Source organism: Homarus americanus, unplaced genomic scaffold, assembly GCF_018991925.1.
Source record: "Homarus americanus isolate GMGI-L3 unplaced genomic scaffold, GMGI_Hamer_2.0 scaffold37032, whole genome shotgun sequence".
NCBI classification, from domain to species: Eukaryota; Metazoa; Arthropoda; class Malacostraca; order Decapoda; family Nephropidae; genus Homarus; species Homarus americanus.
In genome coordinates this window covers 9,120,472-9,141,672 of record NW_024731852.1, presented here as the reverse complement: position 1 = coordinate 9,141,672, position 21,201 = coordinate 9,120,472, and the positions used below count along the sequence as shown (strand labels likewise).

The 21,201-nt window shown below is 45.2% G+C and overlaps 1 protein-coding gene across 1 annotated transcript in view; it reads left to right on the top strand.

Annotated features, from left to right (window-relative positions):
* The window catches only part of LOC121867872 (RNA-binding protein Musashi homolog Rbp6-like), a 52,481-nt gene that overhangs the window by 10,702 nt on the left and 20,578 nt on the right, over positions 1-21,201 (top strand). The window contains exons 3-5 of the mRNA XM_042367996.1: positions 10,462-10,546; positions 17,424-17,456; positions 20,746-20,826. Of these exons, the coding sequence (XP_042223930.1) occupies positions 10,462-10,546; positions 17,424-17,456; positions 20,746-20,826 (199 nt within the window). The remainder of the gene's footprint in view (positions 1-10,461; positions 10,547-17,423; positions 17,457-20,745; positions 20,827-21,201) is intronic.

Sequence of the window (21,201 nt, the reverse complement as noted above, 5' to 3'; positions counted from 1 at the left end):
CGAAGACTGTATATCATCCAGTATATTTTCCCCTTATGATGTGTATTTCTCGGTACATTTATTTCCATTTGTATTTTTCCTCTCTTGTATTTTTTTCTCATTATTTTTACATAAATTAATTTCACTATTGTTGTATTTTGTCATAATTTATTTTCATTTTTTCATTGTATTTTTTTCCAAGGTTTTATTTTCCTATGACGTATTACTGTATTATTTTAAGATACAAAGAACAATCTATAATGAAATACACCAAGTCGTACAGCAGCACCTTGGCCAATTAATTGTCTTGCACATTAATCTCTCGTTCTACTAACCGTGATAGTAGCGAGACTCACTCATAAAGAACACGAGAAAGAATGTTAAGAACGAGAGCATCAGAGAACACTGTGATATCTCTTGGTCGTTCATTTCGTTCACTGTTCGCTATATAGAGGCTTCACTGAGTGTTCGCTATATAGAGGCTTCATTTAGTGTTCTTCTTATTGAGGTTTAATTTAGCGTTCTTTATATCGAGGTTTCATTCAGTGTTCGCTATACCTCGGCTTAACTCCATTATCCGCTATACAAGGCTGCATTGAGTGATCGTTATATCAAGGATTTACGTAGTGTCCGCTATATAGAAGCTCTTCAATCGGTGTTTTTTTATACCGAGGCTTAACTCCATTGCCCGCTATATCGAGGCTCTTCATCCAATGTTCGCTATACCGAGGCTTCACCCAGTATCAACAACCTGACTCGTATCTACATATTCTGCTCGTTAAATCCGGCTCACAACGAGGAGGTACAAGCCACACTATACTGCTATCACGTTCAGGTTAACATTTTTATCTTCTATTTCCGCGCCCACAGTTTGTCACCACGCCCACCCACGCCCATAGTTTAAATTACCACACCCACCCACAATTTAAAGTTCGCACGCCCACAGTTTTAATGTTTCCACGCCTACAATTTTAAAGTTCCCACGCCCACAGGTTTAAAGTTCCCACGCCCACAGTTTTTCCCACGCCCACAGTTCCCACGTTCCCACAATTTTAAAGTTCCCACAGTTTTAAAGTTCCCACGCCCACAATTTTAAAGTTCCCGCGCCCACAGTTTTAAAGTTCCCGCGCCTACAATTTTAAAGTTCCCGCGCCTACAATTTTAAAGTTCCCACTCCCACAGTTTTAAAGTTCCCACTCCCACAGTTTTAAAGTTCCCACTCCTACAATTTTAAAGTTCCCACGCCCACAGTTTTAAAGTTCCCACGCCCACAATTTTAAAGTTCCCACGCCCACAGTTTTAAAGTTCCCACGCCCACAATTTTAAAGTTCCCACGCCCACAATTTTAAAGTTCCCACGCCCACAATTTAACATAACCTCACATTATATTTTAACGTCTCTGTAAAATATAAAACAACGTGAATAAATTTTAATTGTCACTGTAAAATTTAAAACCCTCGTCTTATTAATTTTAGTGACCATACCTGTATAATATATGTTAACACCTGTAATATGTGTTAACACCTGCAATATATGTTAACACCTGTCATGTGTTAATACCTGTCATGTATTAACATCTGTAATATGTGTTAATACCTGTAATATGTGTTAACATGTGTAATATGTGTTAATACTTGTCATGTGTTACTACTTGCAATATTAGTTAATACCTGTAATATGGGTTAACACCTGTCTTGTGTTAACACCTGTAATATGGGTTAACACCTGTCTTGTGTTAATACCTGTAATATGGGTTAACACCTGTCTTGTGTTAATACCTGTAATATGGGTTAACACCTGTCTTGTGTTAATACCTGTAATATGGGTTAACACCTGTCTTGTGTTAACACCTGTAATACGTTGTAATATGTTCGTCTTAATATGTGAAGGCTTTCGTAAATCGAGTTAATATGTTAAATTTCGTCCACTTTATTATGTTCGTAAATCAGATGTAAGGATTTTCGTGATGTTTATGTTTACTTAAAGCCAACACCTGGTTTATTGGTCCTAATGTGTGAGTTTTAAAGCGTAATATTAAAGCATCACTTTCTGTGTTTTAATGATAATATCTGACTGTTTGTGTTAATATGTCTTAATATGTGAGCTTTTGTATATATATTTTATTCTCAGTTGTTATATTTAATCGTATTCGTTTTTAATGGCTCAAATATTGGTGTTTTATTTAACGTCCAGGTGATAGCAATTTTAATTTGTACCCACATATATTGTCTCTTTAACACGTGATAATTCTTATATATATTTAACCCACTGGTGTTACATTTATATATAGTTATGATTATTTGCCTTAATATGTGAAGGTTGTTACATATAGCCCCGTGATGGAGGCTCTATGTACACCTGTTTCCCGCGTAAATTTCTTCATGACTGGACGTAAACAAACCCCGCTTGTGTTGAGGGTGACGCTGCCTTGGTATAAAAGAACAGTTGAGCATTATGTTACCCCCAGCAAATGGCATCAATTACCCTCACTAAGATACTGATAATTCTCAATAAATTTCTAACGGATGGTGATAAGCGACCGCCTCTGTTTTGCTTCGTTTGCCAAGTCGGCCATTTGTTGACATGTTCGCCGTGACGTCATCAGCACGTGGTAATGGCGACGCGGTGTTCGAATATGTTAAGAGTAATTTATTTTTTTCTTATTTGATTTATTATATTATTTTAGGGAATTAATATAAAAGTTAGTAATTTTTAATGAATTTTCGAGATGAATTGTGTTAATAAATCGAAGTTTATACAGTAAAATAGAATAAATTAATGAAAAATCTTGTCAGTAGAGACATTTTTCCCGCCATCTGCGAAAACTTATCACCTTGTCACTTTAATTTCCTTTATCACTATTTATTGGACTATTTATTGTTAATTACTCTTTCTTATCTACCACTTATCTCTACTTCCTTCACTCCCGTTGACATTCGTGCTCTTGGTGGCTCTCTCCTCTCCTCATCCCTTATCCCACACAGCTGGCCCTTCGTTAATGGCTGTGCAGGTGATAGGAAAGGCGAGGGAGGGAGAGAGGAGGAGGGGGAGATTGGTGAGGTGTGAGGGAAGGAGGGAGGGGGCGAAGGAGAGGGTGGGTGAGGTACGTGAGTAAGGGTGAGGAAGGGGGGGGAAGGTATATATGGAAGAGTTGGGAGAGGGATGTGAGAGGAAGTCAAAGGGTGAAAGATGATAAAGAATGAGGAATGAGGGAGAGATGAAGGAGGGAGGTAGACAAGGGGGGGATGGGTAGGGAAGAATGATGGGGAGAGATGGGGAAAGACGGAGCGTGACGTCAGGGTGTGATGTATGACGTATTAAACAGGTATTAAACTGACGTCACTGTATTTGGAGTATTTAGTGTGTGTGTGTGTGTATGATGTTTACGTCACACACACACACACCTGACGTCAGTGTAGGATGAACAATGTCAGTGTGTATGTGTGTCGTGTGCGTGTGTGTGTACATCAGTGTATGGTGAGGGGGAGTTGCGTCAGGCAGATGAAGCGTGGAGGTGTCAGCATATCATGAGACCGCTGCTGACGCCAGAGTGTGTGATGTATGGTACTGGCGGTGAAGGTGCGTGTGTTGTGAGTGAGTGTGTGTGTGTGTGTGTGTGTGTGTGTGTGTGTGTGTGTGTGTGTGTGTGTGTGTGTGTGTGTGTGTGTGTGTGTGTGTGTGGATATAAGGTGATGGAGGGGGTGTGGGTGTGTGGATAGTGTTTGTATGGAGTGTAGGTTGGGTGAAGGAGTGGATTGCATGTGGAGGAGGTGGATGTGGAGGATGACCGAGATACCTGGCCCTGGTGGCACCTTGGCATGGGTGGAGTGCCTCGTGCCTGGGCCAGTGCCAACCACCGAGGAGGAGGAGGAGGAGGAGGACGAGGAGGAGGAGGACGAGGACGAGAAGGGAGGAGGAGAAGGGTAAGGGTAGTGGAGGTGATGGGAAGGAAAATGGGGAGGGGAAGGTGAGAAAGCGGATGTGGATGTACTGTAAGAAGGAAGGAAGGAAGGAAGGAAGGAAGGAAGGAGACATGTCAACAGATTCGGGTATAATTTATTAATACCTCACCTTGTCTTTATTAATTACCATTCACCAGTTTACGTATTAAAATATTTTCGGGTTCACCTGAAGATAGACCCCCTAGCTTATTGCTCCTGAAGATTATATATCCTACCGTTAACCTAACCTAACCTAACCTAACCCACCAGGTAGTGTTAAGGTGTTTAATCAGGTGAAATAAGCTGGGGTGTCTAATCTTCAGTTGAACATACTTCTCGCCCTTGTCTCAACATTCACACATCCTCACACACCCCGGGCCACATCCCGGGCTACATCCCAACACACTCACACACCCCGGGGCCACATCCCAACACTCACACATCCCGGGGCCACATCCCAACACTCACACATCCCGGGGCCACATCTCCATATGCATCTGTGGGATCGAACCAAGGGACCTTATCGTCAGAATGAGATACGTCGTATTTTAGCCCAGCTGTCCACGGCTTCCCTCTCCTGCCGGCGGCGGTGATGGCGGAGATCAGAGCATCTTGAAGGAACGTGCCGTCTCCTGGTGACTGTTGCCCAGATTCATGTGATGGTATTGTGGGGTAATGCGTTGTGCTCACGGTTCGAGGACACTGGTTCGATACCTCACTCTGCGCTATGGTTAAAGGGGTGGTGGTATTGTGGGGAATATGTTTTACCCCGCACTGTCAGAACCCTGGTTCGATATTTCAGACTGGGGGAAACTGACGATAGACTCTGATGATTTATGAGAGTAATTTTTAGAAACATTTATATATTCTTGGAACTAATCTCTCTCTCTCTCTCTCTCTCTCTCTCTCTCTCTCTCTCTCTCTCTCTCTCTCTCTCTCTACCCCTGGGACCAAACTAACAACTAGCCAATTGTAGAGCAAGGCGATTAATTGGTGTAACTAGGCAATTAGATCAATCATAACTACAACAACAGGCTCACGCACAAACAAAGCTGCGCAATTAGCGTTCCCAGGAGTGGGGGCTGGAGTAGGAGGAGAGGTGGGGGAAGGTTGGCGGCAAGGAGGGGTAGGAGGGAAGGGGAAGAGGAGTGAGGAATGTGAGAAGGAAGAGAAAGTGAGGAGTGGCTCTGAGAAGGAAGGAACGGAAGGAAGCTGGGAAGGGAGATAAGGAAGAAGAGGGGAGAGATGAGGGGAGGAGTGGGATGAGAGAAGACAGCTCTGATAACCTCCTGTGTGTGTGTGTGTGTGTGTGTGTGTGTGTGTGTGTGTGTGTGTGTGTGTGCGCGCGCGCTAAGTGGTCTCGTGCATTCATTTTCATTCTGGCTATCATTGGTTTGACATAGAGGAGGGGAGAGGATGGTGATGGAATAAGGGATAATGAAACAAAACACACACACACACACACACACACACACACACACACACACACACACACCTGATGAATGTTGACGTCTTAGTACTGAGTCAGCTTAGGAGGTCAGGCTTTGTAGCGCAGCGGCCTCAGTGAACTACTCCTGCCACGAGGTCAGACACAGCCATTGAACGGTGTGTGATGTATGGAGAGAGAGAGAGAGAGAGAGAGAGATATCACCCACAAATATGGTTCACAACTACTCATAATAATATATTATAACCACAAACTATGTTCAGACAAAACTTACTGACCACAATTACCCAAAAACAGCATTTTGTGCCGTGGTTGTGGTCTGTGATGGTCCCCCCTCCCTCCCCTCCCCCCCTCCACCCCTCCAGACTAACATTTTGGTCAAAAGCTGCAATCCCCAGTTGTCCATAATGGGTCAATCTGACCACCAACTAGCCTGGTCATCCCTCAACAAATCTAGTTGGTCGCAGCTTCCATTAAAATTCATGGGCCGCTTGCGTGAGTTGCCAGCTACCCCATTAATCAGTCCCTCGTCGTTGTCAACAATCACCAGCAGCGATCCTCTTTGACGTGACAATGTATTCTCGGCCCTGTGTCATGTGTCAACAAGGCACAGATTGGTTAAATAGACGCTGAGAGATGAGTTATGGGTGCTGAAGACGCCTTGGGGGAAGAGGTTGATAATATGAAGGAAAGAAGTGAAATAAAGATTATGTTTGGCAATAATATACTTGTGTTTGACGCTGTTTAGGAGGAAAGTCTTATAGCAAATGTTTCTTGATGATAATACAGTATTTTGATCCCCTGAGTACGATACCTTGAGTACTATGTCAACCTCCTTGAGTACACTAAATTAGCCCGTTGTCTGTATATAATTCGTGCAGGTGTACATTGACGTCGCGAGAGAGAGAGAGAGAGAGAGAGAGAGAGAGAGAGAGAGAGAGAGAGAGAGTGTGTGTGTGTGTGTGTGTGTGTGTGTGTGTGTGTGTGTGTGTGTGTGTGTGTGCGTGCTTGTTTCACTTAAGTTAGGTAAGGTAACGTTGGGTTAGATCAGATTAAATTAGTCAGGTTAGTTTAATATAGTTCAGGAAATATTTATTCAGCAACACCAAAACATTCTCAAGTTTGGGTACACAAGACCAGGTGAGGTAAAGGTATTATGAAGGTGTCACATTAACAACTTACCTGAACGTAATAGAAATGTACCTCAGGTGAGATAAACTGTGCCTCTCACCTGTAATGGGTTTAGTCTAGTGTGTGGGGGGGTGTAGGAGGTGTGTGGGGAGGTGAAGGTGTGTGTGGGTGTAGGGTGTGGGGCTGTGGGGTGTGTGTGGGGGGGGTGTAGGGGTGTGTGGGGTGAGGGTGTGGGGCTGTAGGGTGTGTGGGGGGAGGTGTAGGAGTGTGTGTGGGGTTGTGGGGTGTGTGTGGGGTTGTAGGTGTGTGTGTGGGGGTGTAGGGAGTGTGTGTGGGGTGTAGGGGTGTGTGTGGGGGGGTGTAGGAATGTGTGTGGGGTGGGTGTGTGTGGGGTGTAGGGGTGTGTGTGTGTGTGTGTGTGTGTGTGTGTGTGTGTGTGTGTGTGTGTGTGTGTGTGTGTTCGTGTCTGTAACTGAGGGGTGTGCGTGTGTGTGTGGTGGGTGTGGGTGTGGACACATGCAAGACCCAAACACACACGAAGCCTTTGTGAGGTTAAGGGTGGCAGAGAGGAGGTGTTGGAGGTTGTGTTGCAGGTGGTGTTGGAGGAAGGGAAGGTCTAGGTGTTGGAGGAGAGAAGATGTTGGAGGAAAAGAAGGTGTTGGGAGGTAGGGATTGGAGGTGGTTTTGGAGAGAAGGTATTGGAGGGAGGGAAGGTTGTCGGGAAGCCGGTTGGTGGTAGTGTCCAAATATATATATAGTGAGAGAGAGAGAGAGAGACTTTTATGAATGAGACCAAGATAAAGGCGAGATAAAGTGATTGGGTGTAACGTTGACACACACACACACACTACATAAACTAAAGAAAGATAGATATTGTAAAACGTTAATAGATGACGTAGCTATAGCCAACCTCGCCAGAGTGAATCACCCAGTTAAATAATAGTAAACAAAGTCCCTTCCTCCCTCTTCCTCTTCCTCCTCTTCCTCCCCTCCTTCTCTCCCCCTCTCACCTCCCCTCCCCCTACTCACCTCCTCCTCCCCCCACCCCGGCTCTCTCCCCACCCTATGTCCCGGGTAAAGGCTCCGACAGTATATAACGCACCCCCAAACTTAGGTCAGACTCCTTAAAAAAAAGAAAAAATGGGAAAAGAAAATGGGTGTGATTGGGGACGAAGTCGGGAGGAGAGAACGCGGTGTTATTTATAGGGCGGGAAGACGTGAATCCTGAGAGCTGTCACTTATCCCCTCTCACGGACCACACGAAGGCCGCCCGCCATTTTTAAAGACAAAGGAACTCTTATTCTTTATAATAATTTTTTTTTTTTTTTGGGGGTGACCTGAGTCTTTTAAGGTAAAACTTTCCTTCCTTCCTTCATTTCTTTCTTGCCCTCTTCTTTTCTTCCTTCATTTTCCTTCCTTCTTTCCTCCTCGCTTATCTTTTCTCACCTGTATCCTTTGCCTTTCTTACATTCTCATCATCATCCTTTCTCATATCTCACCTCCCTCTCTCCCTCCTCCCTCCTCCTCCCTCCCTCCCTCCCTCCCTCCCCTCCCCTCCCCTCCTCCTCCCTCCCTCCCTCCCTCCCTCCTCCCTCCCTCCCCCTCCTCCTCCCTCCTCCCTCCTCCCTCCCTCCCTCCTCCCCTCCCTCCCCTCCCCTCCCTCCCCCTCCCTCTCTCTCCCTCCTCCTCTCCCTCCCCTCCCCTCCCTCCCTCCCCTCCCCTCCCTCCCTCCTCCCTCCCCTCCCTCCCCTCCCTCCCCCCCCTCCCTCCCTCCCTCCCCTCCCTCCTCCTCCCTCCCTCCCTCCCTCCCCCCCTCCCTCCCCCTCCCCTCACCCCCCTCCCCTCCCTCCCCTCCCTCCCAACAGCCCAGTTGATCAAGCGCCAGAGAACTTTAATTAGCTCACAGCCAGGCTTTGGAGGTTGAAATGGGACTGTGGCATGTGAGATGTGGGTGCTGGGGGAATGGAAGGAGAGGAGGAAATCTACCTCTCTTCCCTCTTTCCCCCTTTCCATGTTATCAATACTTTTCATATGTTCCTCTCTCCTCTCCTCTCTCTCTCTCTCTCCTCTCTCTCTCTCTCTCTCATCGCAAACACACTAATTATAACTCGATGAAGTAAGTGTCACTATGAACACTAATTAAAACGATGAAAAAGGTGTTTATCAGGTGTGTGGCGATAAAGATAATTACAGGTAACCGTTATAGCGAGGGTCCGTTAGATGCGAAACTCTCCATATAACGGATTATATGAAGTCCGTTATATGAAGATGAATCCGTTATATGGAGAGAAATCCGTTATATGGAGAGAGAAATCCGTTATATGGAGATAGACTAACATATAGGAGTGGTTGAGTTTCATCATTGTAAACCTTTTAAGTAATGGACAAAGAGCCTTGATTCACTAAAATATTTCTGTCAAGGGAAACTTATAAAATGGAATTCATTGTTGATCTACTTGAGCGGTGTGTCAGATGAGGCCTTATACAGTAGATGATCGAAGTTGTTGATTCTCCAGGGGCCGCCACCACCTGTCTCGTGTGTCTGTAACTTTGTGACATTGATGGTCAGTCCCTCACAGCCCTCGTCTCTTTTATAACCTGACCTGATCTAACCTAACCCCAGCCTGACCTGATTTAACCTAACCTGATCTGACTTAACCTAACCTGACCTGATCTAACCTAACCCCAGCCTGGTTAACCTAACAGATCCGACTTAACCTAACACCTGATCTAACCTAACTTGTCCTGACCTAACCTAACTTAACCTAATTTAGCCTAGAAAGTATCGTATTGTGTTAAACTTGTGACTGATGTTTTAGGTCAAGGAAACACTCTGTTTACAATATCCCGAGAGAAAGTTACACGAATAATATAAAGTATCTCAGAAAACTGTATACAGTTTTCTATCTTATAAATCTCTTGTGTGATTGTATTAAAACATCAACATTGTCCTCACTTGTTGATATACGATCCACGAAAATATCAAAGTCAGTGTGTATACATTTTTCTGAGACACTGTTCCATAACTTCAAAAGATTTTTATGAATATTTGGAGTAAATACATCGGCTTGTTGACGTCATGGAAGTCTACTTGGTAAATACTTTGATTTCCTCGAATTATCTGTATTGATAATCAGTGAGCGACGTCTCATGTTGACACAAACATTAGTCTTGTTGGTGGTGTCCTTCAGGGTCCTGTGTGTGTTCCTCCCGTGTTTATCTGTGGGGGTGTGACGTCACGGAGATGCGTTGATGTGATTGGCTGGGGTGATGAGTGTATGTTATTAGTACTTTCTGGGATTAAATAACTTTACGAGTGTGTCTTTAATGTTGCCATGTGTCGCTATGGCAGCAGATGTTGCGTCTACTTGTCACCATGGTAACACGAGGTACCCTGAGTCACCATGGACGGTACCCTGAGTCATAATGGTAACACAGGCTACCCTGAGTCACTAAAAAGGTCTGAAAATTTTGTATCACCGTGACAGATGTGGTAGGTGGTGAGTCACCATGACAGGTGTGTTGGTGGTGAGTCACCATGACAGATGTGGTAGGTGGTGAGTCCTGTGACATGTGGTAGGTGGTGAGTCACCATGACAGGCATGGTAGGTGGTGAGTCACCTTGGCAGGTGTGGTAGGCGGTGAGTCATCATGGCAGGTGGGTGGTAGGCGTGAGTCCTGTGACAGGTGTGGTAGGCGGTGAGTCACCATGACAGGTGTGGTAGGTGATGTCACCATGACAGATGTGGTAGGCGGTGAGTCACCATGATAGGTGTGGTAGGTGGTGAGTCACCGTGACAGGTGTGGTAGGTGGAGAGTTACCGTGACAGGTGTGGATAGTGAGTCACCATTTCAGGTTTAGAAGATGAGTCACCATGATATGACAGGTGTCGGCGGTAAATCACCATGACAGGTGTGGCGAGTCACCGTGACAGGTGATAATAACAGGTGTGGTTGTTGCAGGTGGAGTGCAAGAAGGCCCAGCCCAAGGAGGTGATGCTGCCGACGAGTGTTGGTCGCGGGCGGGGAGGCGGCCGCGGCGGCTACGGTGAGTTGGTGATGGTGTCGCCCGTGCCGCCACTCGCCACCTACCGCTACGCGCCCTACTCCCTACCTGCCGCCGCCGCAGCCGCTGCCGCATCTAGCCAAATGCCGCTGACCAGCCTCCCGCAGGTGACGCATGCGTCCCTAGGTGGACTGGCCTCGGCGGCAGCAGCGGCGGCGGCGAGCGGTATGGTGTCGGGCCACCTGGCCACCGGCCTACCTGGCTACGGCGCCATGTATGGGTTGGACGCGGGCGTGGGCGTGGGCGCCGCCAACTGCCGGACATGAGCGGCTGCAAGCGATTGGCGTTCACCACGCAACCGGCCGCCACCACCACCACTAACTCTCTGGGCTACTCCGTGTCCAACCTACTGGGCATGCAAGGCCTCACTGTGCCCACCTACCCCATCCCCGTGGGCCTGTGAGCGCCCACGCCCACGTCCTCCCGCGCCTGGGCCCCGGGGCGCCGCGGACTATGGGAGTAGGCGCAGAAGCGCCAGCAGAAGCACCACCAGCAGCCGGCGCTGGCCACGGGGCCCAGTATGATGATCGGCGGGGCGGACAGGCTCTCGGGGCTGGCCAGGCTGGGCCCCGGGCAGGCCGCCTCGCCACCTCTAGCGTTTAGCCTACCATAACTGCCGAGCCAAGCTTGCGTGCGACACAAACTTTACACGGCTGGTGACCGCATGTCCCCGGGTGAGCCCCGCGGGGCAGGCACCAGGGCAGCGGGGCATCATGATAATCACTATGACTCAGGCGGGGCTGGGACGGTCAAGACCTTCACTTTGTCTAGCTGTCACCTGTCGTGGCCTCCATTGACCCCCCTCGCTAGCGCTACCTGACAGGCCAAGGTACACCAAATATCCAGTACTGTAGGTGATCGTTCCCCCCGAGGCCACACCCTACAAGGCTTATGTTACTCTAGTGTTGTATACATCAGTATCTTATTTTCTAGTCACCGCTTATCACCTTTTTTATTTTCCTTTGCTAGTCTTCATAATTAACATGTTGAGTATTGAGTAGTTTCCAGTACTAACCAAGTAAAGTTTGGATTGCACACAAGTTGGTGTTTTGGAGAGGAATCTCTGTACAGCAGCCACCCAGCACTGGTCGGAAGGGCCTCTACCCATTTTAACCCTTAGACAACAAGGGCGTAAGGGCGGAGGTCCTCCCCGCGTCTTACTTCACGTGGCATGCCATGGTTCCGGGCAGTGTTTGATGACCTTATATGGGAAGGCTGGACGTTCTTAATTTTATTTTTTTTCTGAACGGTCGTTGCTATGTGGTTCCACTACCCCCCTCTGGGTCAGGATGTGTTAGGGCTTTCTCTGTATTAGTTTGTGCAAGTACATAATGACCGCATATATTATTCAGATGATTTCCAATATTATCATTCACTTCTTTCCAATGTCTATGCAATGAGAGTTAATATTCACTTCAATGTCAAAGCTTAGATGTCTTGTCTTCCCTTTGTTGTCAAGTTCAGTGGTGAAGTTCTTGTGAAGTACATCATTAAGTGATAAGGAACATTGCTGCTATAATATGGAAGTGATACTGCTGTATTGATGTAAATAGATCATAGCTCTGTTCTGCTCTCCTGTCCCGACCGTGGTGTAGCACATGTTCTGTTGTGGCCGCCCACCCCCTATGGCACTCTTGGCACCCGGCACCCCTCTTGATATTCATCACTCCTCCTGGCATTCTGCTGGCGTCTGGCACTGTGTCGACGTCTGACACTGTTCTGGCATCTAGCACTGTGTTGGCATCTGACACTGTTGGCGTCTGGCACTGTTTCGACGTCTTGCACTGCGTTGGCGTCTGGCACTGTGTTGGCGTCTGGCACTGTGTTGGCGTCTGGCATTGTGTTGGCGTCTGCACTGTTTTAGCATCTGGCACTGTGCTGGCGTCTGTCTGTGCCGACGTAAAGTACTGTCGACGTCAGGTGCGGTGTTCACATCAAGCACCTTGTTAGAGTGAAATACAGTGTCAACGCCTGACATAGTTTTCGACGTTTAGCATAGTGTCGAGATCATGCAAAATGTCGACGTCTAGCAGTTTAGATATAAATTTTTGCTTTCGTCTGACACCGTGTCGACGTGTGGCACCGTGTCGACGTTTGGCTTTGTGTCGACATGTGGCACTTTGTTGACGTGTGGCACCTTGTTAACATGTGGCACTTTGTCGACGTAGGACACTGTGTCGACGTGTGGCACTGTGTTATAATGTGACATATTTTCGATATGTGATCCCGTGTCGATGCGTGGCACCGTGTTGATGCGTGGCACCGTGTCAATGCGTGGCACCGTATCGACCTGTGACCCTGTGTCGACCCGTGGCATCATGTCGTCGTGTGATCCTCATGTAACACGGTGTCGATTTGTGACACGATCTCGTCACACGGCACTGTGTCGACATGTGTCACTGTGCCGACACATGGCCTTGTGTTGACATGTGGCACCGTGTCGACGCGCGGCCTAGGTCGACATGTGGCACCGTGTCGACGCGTGGCCTTGTGTCGACGCGTGGCACCGTGTCGACGCGCCTTTGTGTCGACGTGTGGCACCGTGTCGACGCGTGGCCTTGTGTCGACGTGTGGCACCATACAGACAGACAAGTGACGGGTGGCTCGGTGCCGTCAAGGCGTGGCGGCACTCACAAGGAGACAGTAACACCCCCACCCCGGCACGTACACCCGTCTACCACCGTGTACTGGCCAGTGTGGACAGTGCTACTGGCGCAAGTAACAGTACTGCCCTAGACCACGTACTTACACGGACCATGGTACTTGCTTTACCACGGTACTTAAGAATATAGGCCATGTACTTACGTGGACCAAAAGTAACTTACGTAGGCCGTAGTACTTAATAAAAATAAAAAGTAAAACTATTAATAAGGCCGCGTACTCCTGAGGCCACTGTACCTACGTAGCCACTTTACATGTCCTGCATAAAAAGGTTTGGATACCATTATAGGAGAGTCGTATACTTTTAAAACTGCGTATACTTAACCCTCACCTGGGTGGGCAGACAGCTGGTGGCAGGCAGGAAGTAGAGAGGCATCAGCTGGACGCCCAACCATCGTAGGCGTTAATGTTGGTACAGCTGTGTTGCTGGTGTTGTTTTTCTGTACGCTCACATTGTCTTCTATATGTTCTTTATTTCTTTATTTATTTTTGTGTTTGGCTTGGCTATAACCGCGTCCCCCCCTCCATAGTTGTAACACAGATTATAGATGGTTATATTGTAGACTAGCGCTCTCTATATATTTACTCAAACTTGTGGTACCTTAACTTCCACTGTTTTGGTTTCAGTTTGAAGACTATTTTTCTTGGAGTAAAAGTACAGTAGTTTGGGACGGAGCGCTCGGCCTCCGCTACACCACACAGTATAACCTTTGACAAGTCTCTAGTTAGGAATAAAATACGTGTCCTTTGAATCGTATAAACATTTTTATCGTAGTTTTTACATATGAATTTGAGTATTTAAAAAAGAAAAGAGAGAGAGATTGAGAGAGAGAGAGAGATTGAGGTAGAATTTTGCGTATAAATGCCCAAGGCTTCATCTCAGACAACAGCTAAAAGATTGTTTGTGGACGACACAACACGAGTTCATTATCATACAATAGGTGTTATCAGGGAGAACCACTCAGGCACATAATTTACGTATGTAGAGCACTTCCACACTCTTTATACTTTAACCTCTTAATTAACGCATCAAATTCGCAGTAGAAGTCGTATTAAAACAAAAAAGAAACTCTATATATAATATATATGTATATCAAAAATACAAATGTTTATTTGCTTTCTTAGGTACGAGAATATCTCTATTGTTTCCTGGCGAGCAAGGCAATCCTAACGCAACCTTACGATCAAAACTCTTAATAATCAAACAGTATAGAATCCAAGTCCAAAGAACACGAGAGAAAGAAACTGCCATCAAATCGTCTATGCAATGACGGGGTTGTTCGTAACCTTTACCGTGCGTGAGTGAGTGTGTGGCTCACTGCCCGAGTTGAAGCTCAGATTGTTCCATTATGTTTTAAATAATAATAAAACAAAAACAAAAATCTTGAGAGAGAAAGAGAGAGAAATTCAACCCATTTCAGTGATCAAAAACCCCTTTGCCAGTTCAAAACCCAAGGATATAAAGGCAGGATGGAGTAGACTTATGAAGGTGTTTGAGAGTTAGGTGAAGGCAGAGGGGTCCTTTTATCATCGCTAGATCAGACGTTTTATACTTTTATACACTAGATAATCACCAGGCTTAGGGGAGTGTAGGAGTATCATTATAAAGCTTCATTTTCTGGTAGATCAACAGTGGTAGCTACCAGACAGTACAGGTTCAGCACACACTGTACGTGGTAGCCGCCCCCCCAGGCACTAAATGGTAGTCGCCTTGTAATAAAATGACTAAAAAATGGTAGCAAACCAATCCGTACATAGTAGAAACCATTCACTGCAAGGTAGGAAACCTAATCAGTACGTGGTAGTGACTAATCCGTAAGTGGTAGGAGAACTAATCCATATGCAATAATGATCCTCTTAATTAAACAAAAGATTTATATTTTCTTTTCCGCGGTTAGAGTGTTGGTTTCCGCGTCACCAGAGTACAGTAGTAGTCCACACTAGGGAGGGACCCACCTGTTAGCTATATCATGTAACTCCCTCAGTGTTGTGTGGAAGCTCAGAACACAACACCAAGGCCTCTCAGTGGACGTCTTCCATCCTCTAACACATCGGCTAGTTCCCACATTACTGTCTGTAGGGATTTTACCTCTTCACTACACACATATAGGGAGACTTGATATTATTTTAATGACCAGATGTTTTTAGTTGTTAGAAAACGTGCATTGAGGTGTGCTGTGTCTTGAGAACACAGCACGGGAGAGTAGGGTGTAGCCAGAGGTGTAATATAGGGTGAGTCTGACGCACCGTAGACGCTGTGTTGAGTGGTAATGTTTTATGCTCAATATTTGAAGTTGAATTACGTGAGATAGACTACAGTTAATGATACACACACACACACACACATAACATGTACACACACACACAACAAGCACACAATATACACACACACGCACATAATAACATACACACACATTAAACAGGCACATAACATGCACACACTACACTACACTAACACACACACAAAACACACACACACACACACACACACACACACACACACACACACACACGTTAAGGAAAACAAAAAAGGAGTATTATTCTCCTTTAGTTTTTATTACGTAGTAGTAGAGATATAAGAGTGAGTATAATCTATTAGAGTTCCTATAGTCACTCTCTCCCATCTAAGTTCACATATCGTGTTTACAAAGAGTGCTTCAGAGTGCACACATTTTGTACCGCTCTACAGGGTCGTCGCACTGATGACGCACATATGGGCCATAATAATAATAATAATAATAATAATAATAATAATATAAAACAAAAAAAAATCAGTGAGAACTATATATATATAAATATAAATATATATACTTTTTTACATTAGTTTTTCCTCTTTTTTTATTCATTTTTTTAGTACTTTTGGTTGTGGTTCGGTACGATAAGAGGAACGGGAAAGTTAGATCATTAGGGAGTATTAAGCTAGTATAGTACTAGATATTAAGGGAGATGAACAGCTGTTAGTGGCTCAGCGACAGAGTCCGTCTACCTGAGGTGTTTCTGGCCACACCTTCACTAACACCGGGAGAGACGACACCAAAAAAAAATATATTATAATATTAGTTAAAATAAAAGATGTTAGCTGAGTTAGAAAGACCACGAGCCCGTGCCTGCTGTTATAAACATTTCAACTATATCGTCTTTGTACGACATGGGTCCATTTGTATTATCCCTGCAGTTTTGAATGAGACACATACAGTAGTTGTGGGTATCATTCTCCCCGACTCGGGGCTGTGGAGTGGGGGCCGCGTATCAGCGTCTGAGTAAATAATGTTAATAATAAGCGTATAGGAGACAATGCACTTACAAGGCTTTTCATGAATGGCCTATGTGATTTTTTAGTACTTAATTGGTACCAAATGACAGGGTTTTGGTTATCTTCAAATTCCATTAAAGAGGCCTTTAAATCTTTGAGTAATGTCATGTGCCAATGATAGTCTATATCATAGTTTACTATAGGCATCAAGCCTTGTATCATTACTGTTCATAGAATAAACAACATTTTGAACGTACTTTTACTGTTTGTCTTTATCTAGTTGTAGCCCCTTTCTAGAGTAGTGTTATAGCTGGTAGAGCCGACATAGTTCTTTAGAAAAGAGTAGCACCATCACATCGTCAACTATATTCTTTTCCTGAGGAAGAAAGATAATGACTCGAGAACCTGCTATATTATACATTTCACAAAATATATATGGACAGAATATTGCAGGTGACCTGACGGCACTGAGCTATGTCTGTACCTCTATTTATTGCGCAATGGCACTGGCCGTGCCAAGGACACGGCACCACCGGCTAGTCAAGGTGGAGATCAGAAACCTAAGCACCTGGTGTCTGGCGCCCAGTACAGTACACTATAAAGTCTAATTCTCAAATACGATTGGCTGGTGAGCGGCATGGCAAGCTTGGCACAGAGCTTCCCAGTGACCAATGGCGGGTCTACTACTTCTTTATTAGTGAGAATGTCTAGTTGTCCCTGTTGGACTCTTTTTAATACTGATTCAGTCATGGAGATCTCATTGTTTTAACTCCCAAGAGTGGGTTAGTTCCTTTTAATGCCATTAGATTTCAACTAATTTGGGGCATCCAAACCTTTTTGTGTCTAGTTTTCAATTGCAAATCACAATTGTCAACTCATATTTGAATGCCTTCATGACAAGGTGTCTGATCCAGTTCTTTTTCTCTTTCCTCTCAAATGTTCTAGATCTAGTTTGGTCGCTGGGAGCTCTCCCTGATGGTATGTATTTCTTCTTGTTACTATACTAGCCAGCCAGGGGCACGCTACACGAGGACCTCCCATTCTCCCTCACTTCCCTCACCTACCCGTGGCTCCCATAACTGTTCTGCCTCGGTAGTATAAACAAACAATAATATTGTAAAATATATGTAAAAAAGTCTCACAAAAAGCCTAACTCTTCTAATAGCTGTCTGTCACAGAGATATACTTAGAGTCAGAGAGCTGAAGCAGCGACTCTGGCTGACGGCACACGAGGGCCTCTGAGCGACGTGTGTCAGTGTGGAGCCCAAGTGGTGGTCCTCCTCGGCGAACTTCCACTTGCGTTCCACTGCCTTCTCCACCTTACCTGACCCTCCATCACCACCACCTCCTCCTCCTACTCCTCATAGTGTGCTCCTCGTGTAGAGTAGCCTCCTGGAGCCTTCACACTCGAGCCTGACCCGATTTGCGCCTCAAATAAAAAATAAATAAATCCTGGGTTCCTCTCGCTGGCCATTCTCACCACACACCTCTACGCCATATAGTCTCCCTCATAGTAACTCCGACATACTAACAGTCTTCTATACGACCTTTTTTTCAGTGCAGAGAACAGGAGACAAAGTGTTCGATTTGTCACTAATTTCAGGAAGAAAAAAATAATAAAGTGTTCTCGGTGAAAGGACTTGTGTAGTCACTGTTAACCAGAAAAACTCGAGTGTTCAGTTAAAGTGTTGGTGAGAGTCACTGTCTTCTCACTGTACAGGTGTTTTATGTGTCACCTGAGATGAGTGTCCACAGGTGTTGTCTTCCCCAGGGGTGTCCACAGGTGTTGTCTTCCCCAGGGGTGTCACAGGTGTTGTCTTCCCAGGGTGTCACAGGTGTTGTCTTCCCCAGGGGTGTCACAGGTGTTGTCTTCCCCAGGGGTGTCCAGGTGTTGTCTTCCCCAGGGGTGTCAAGTGTCTGGAGTCTCACCACACACACAGTATATATAAACATATGTACTTCAGCTACACGTGTAGAGAAACAGAAGCACATGTACAACCCTCACTAAATACATATAACTTATGTATAAGTTTGTTATACATATGTAAGAATTAATGACATGTATGATTCATTATGTGTATACGTTCTTCAGTATACTTCACTCTCACTTGAACGATATAACAGGTATACAAGTCCATTCGTAATATATTATACATAAACATGACCAAATTTCTTCTTTAAGTTAAACTGACATATTCTCTTATAACTTGTCTTAAATATTACTGTTCTTACACTTAAGATGTAATTTTCTTTGTCAATGTCATTATAAAAGTTGTAACTTGATGGAACAAAACAAAGACCAGAGGAAGAATTAATAAGAGTGATGTAAGTATTTTCTCAATGATCAGTTCCTTTTTCTCACTAATAAAAGGATGATGGAAGTGATGTCAGCTGTTCAGTGAAGTCTTATGTCCAGCATAAACCAGGTACACACACACGTGGACTACACACACACGTGGGGTACTACACACACACAAGGAGGTACACACACACGTGGGGTACTACACACACACAAGGAGGTACACACACACGTGGGGTACTACACTCGCTCCCAAAAGTATCTTTACGACTTTGTGTGAGACAACATGACAACGGACGAAGGATTTTGACAACCCTACTGAGACAACAGGAGTCACAGTGTTCATTCATCGGACCTCTCCGTGAAGATGCCTTTGGAGCGAGTTTACACACACACACACATGTCAATCACTGAGGTACCTACACACCAAAGCAGGTACACACACACCATGGAGGTACACACACAAGGAGGTACACACACACACAAGGAGGTACACACACACAAGGAGGTACACACACACACAAGGAGGTACACACACACACAAGGAGGTACACACACACATATATGACCACTATATATCCCCCACTTGTTGCAGTATTGTGACCACAACACCTGTGGGTTGTGCTCTCCCTCCTGGTCCTGATGAACCCCTTAGGCCAGGTGAGGACCCCCCCTAGGCCAGGTGAGGACCCCCCCCTAGGCCAGGTGAGGACCCCCACTTTAGGCCAGGTGAGGACCCTCCCTTCACCCTAGGTTGTAGAGGACTTCTCACCCCAGGCCAGGTGACGGATTCCTCGGAAGATGCTGCGTTAGTGAGGACTGCAGCAAGTGTTAGGACACGTGACAAGACTTTATGACGTGACAGACAGACAGACAGACACTCGATGGCTGGTCCTCAGTGGTTTTTTAAAAGTGATCAGGTCAAAGAAACAGTGACAAGTGGCTCGGAAAGTTTAACACATACCGGCAACAGATGGCCAGCTTGGAGGGGTAACATGATGGCCAGCTTTGGGGAACATGATGGCCAGCTTGGAGGTGAAACATGATGGCCAGCTTTGGGGACACATGATGGCCAGCTTTGGGTGACACATGATGGCCAGCTTTGAGGGAAAACATGATGGCCAGTTTGGGGAAAACATGATATATCTGATTCTAAAGAAAAAACTAAAATGTTAAAAACGAAGACTTGAATTTTGTCTCGGCAATATTTTTTGAGGGTGTAACCAAGAGTCTCTTACTGAGATGTTTACTAATGATTTTTTGATATTTTTCATCTTGCTGTTTTGGTTTTTGGACTTGAGAAAGAATCAGATAAGAGGAGCACCGGGACAGGTTCGAAAAAGAGGCTTGGTTTTTTTCTCCATTAATACCTCGGGCACCAGCTTGGAACAGTCGCGTTACTGCTACTTCCCTTTTAAGTCACAGTAATCTGGAGAATTGTTTTATTACTTACTTATAAAGTCACTTTACTTCACATTCTCAATCAGGGAAAGTAAAACTCTCCTTTTTTAAAAATTTGATTAGTAGTTGTGTGATCTTTTTTTGCTAAGAAAAATTTAGTAGCATCTTGTAGGAGCAGTAGAGAGCGTAGTGTCAGGCTGCTGCCAGGGGTATCTCTAGAGTTTTTTAAGCTTTGTTATCTGCCAAAACAAATTAGTCACTTTTTTAAAGTAAACGCAGTACAGTACCAAGCTAATGAAGTCTTTATTAGGATTGTAATTGCATGACCAGTGCGCTAGTTATTTATCCAGTAGGTCTAGTTTACAAAGCTGTTTCCAGTAGTTTAACGTCTTCACCTCCTAAAGTCAACTTAGTTTATAAAGCTCATTATCAACTCAGCCAATTGACGAGCAGTTCACAATAATGACCACCACTAGGCACTTGTTACCTCAGTCAAGCATCAACTTATATATAAGTCAACTTTTTCTTGACGTGTCACTAATCCATCTCCTCGCGCTTTCTTTCCAGGTATCCAAGCAGCCGCGTACGCCGCCTATGCAGGTCGCGGCTATGCCAGTTACCCGAGCTTTGGGTTTCCTTATCCTGCAGGTAATTTAAACACGGGTCTTGCAGCGTTGTGTGTTCCGCACCCGGTCGATGTGGGTCTCTATAACCTGCATGCCTTGCAGTTGTAACTCCGCTCTGCAGCTGGGGATGGCTTCAACCCTAAATTGTTATCCTCTTTAACTTTCAAAACCCAAAAAACAAAAGCTCCAAATTTTTTTTCGGAGCTGTGGACCCACTAGACGACGCCTCTACTGGGTCTTTTTAATGCATTTCAGCATTTATTTTTTAAAAAAAGCATTTTCGTCCTTTTTTGGACGAATTCTGTTGTTTTCAATTTTTGGATGCCGTCACCCAATTGTTGAGTTCACGAGCATAGGATCTATATATTGACAAAGTTTTGAAGAAAAATGTTTACTA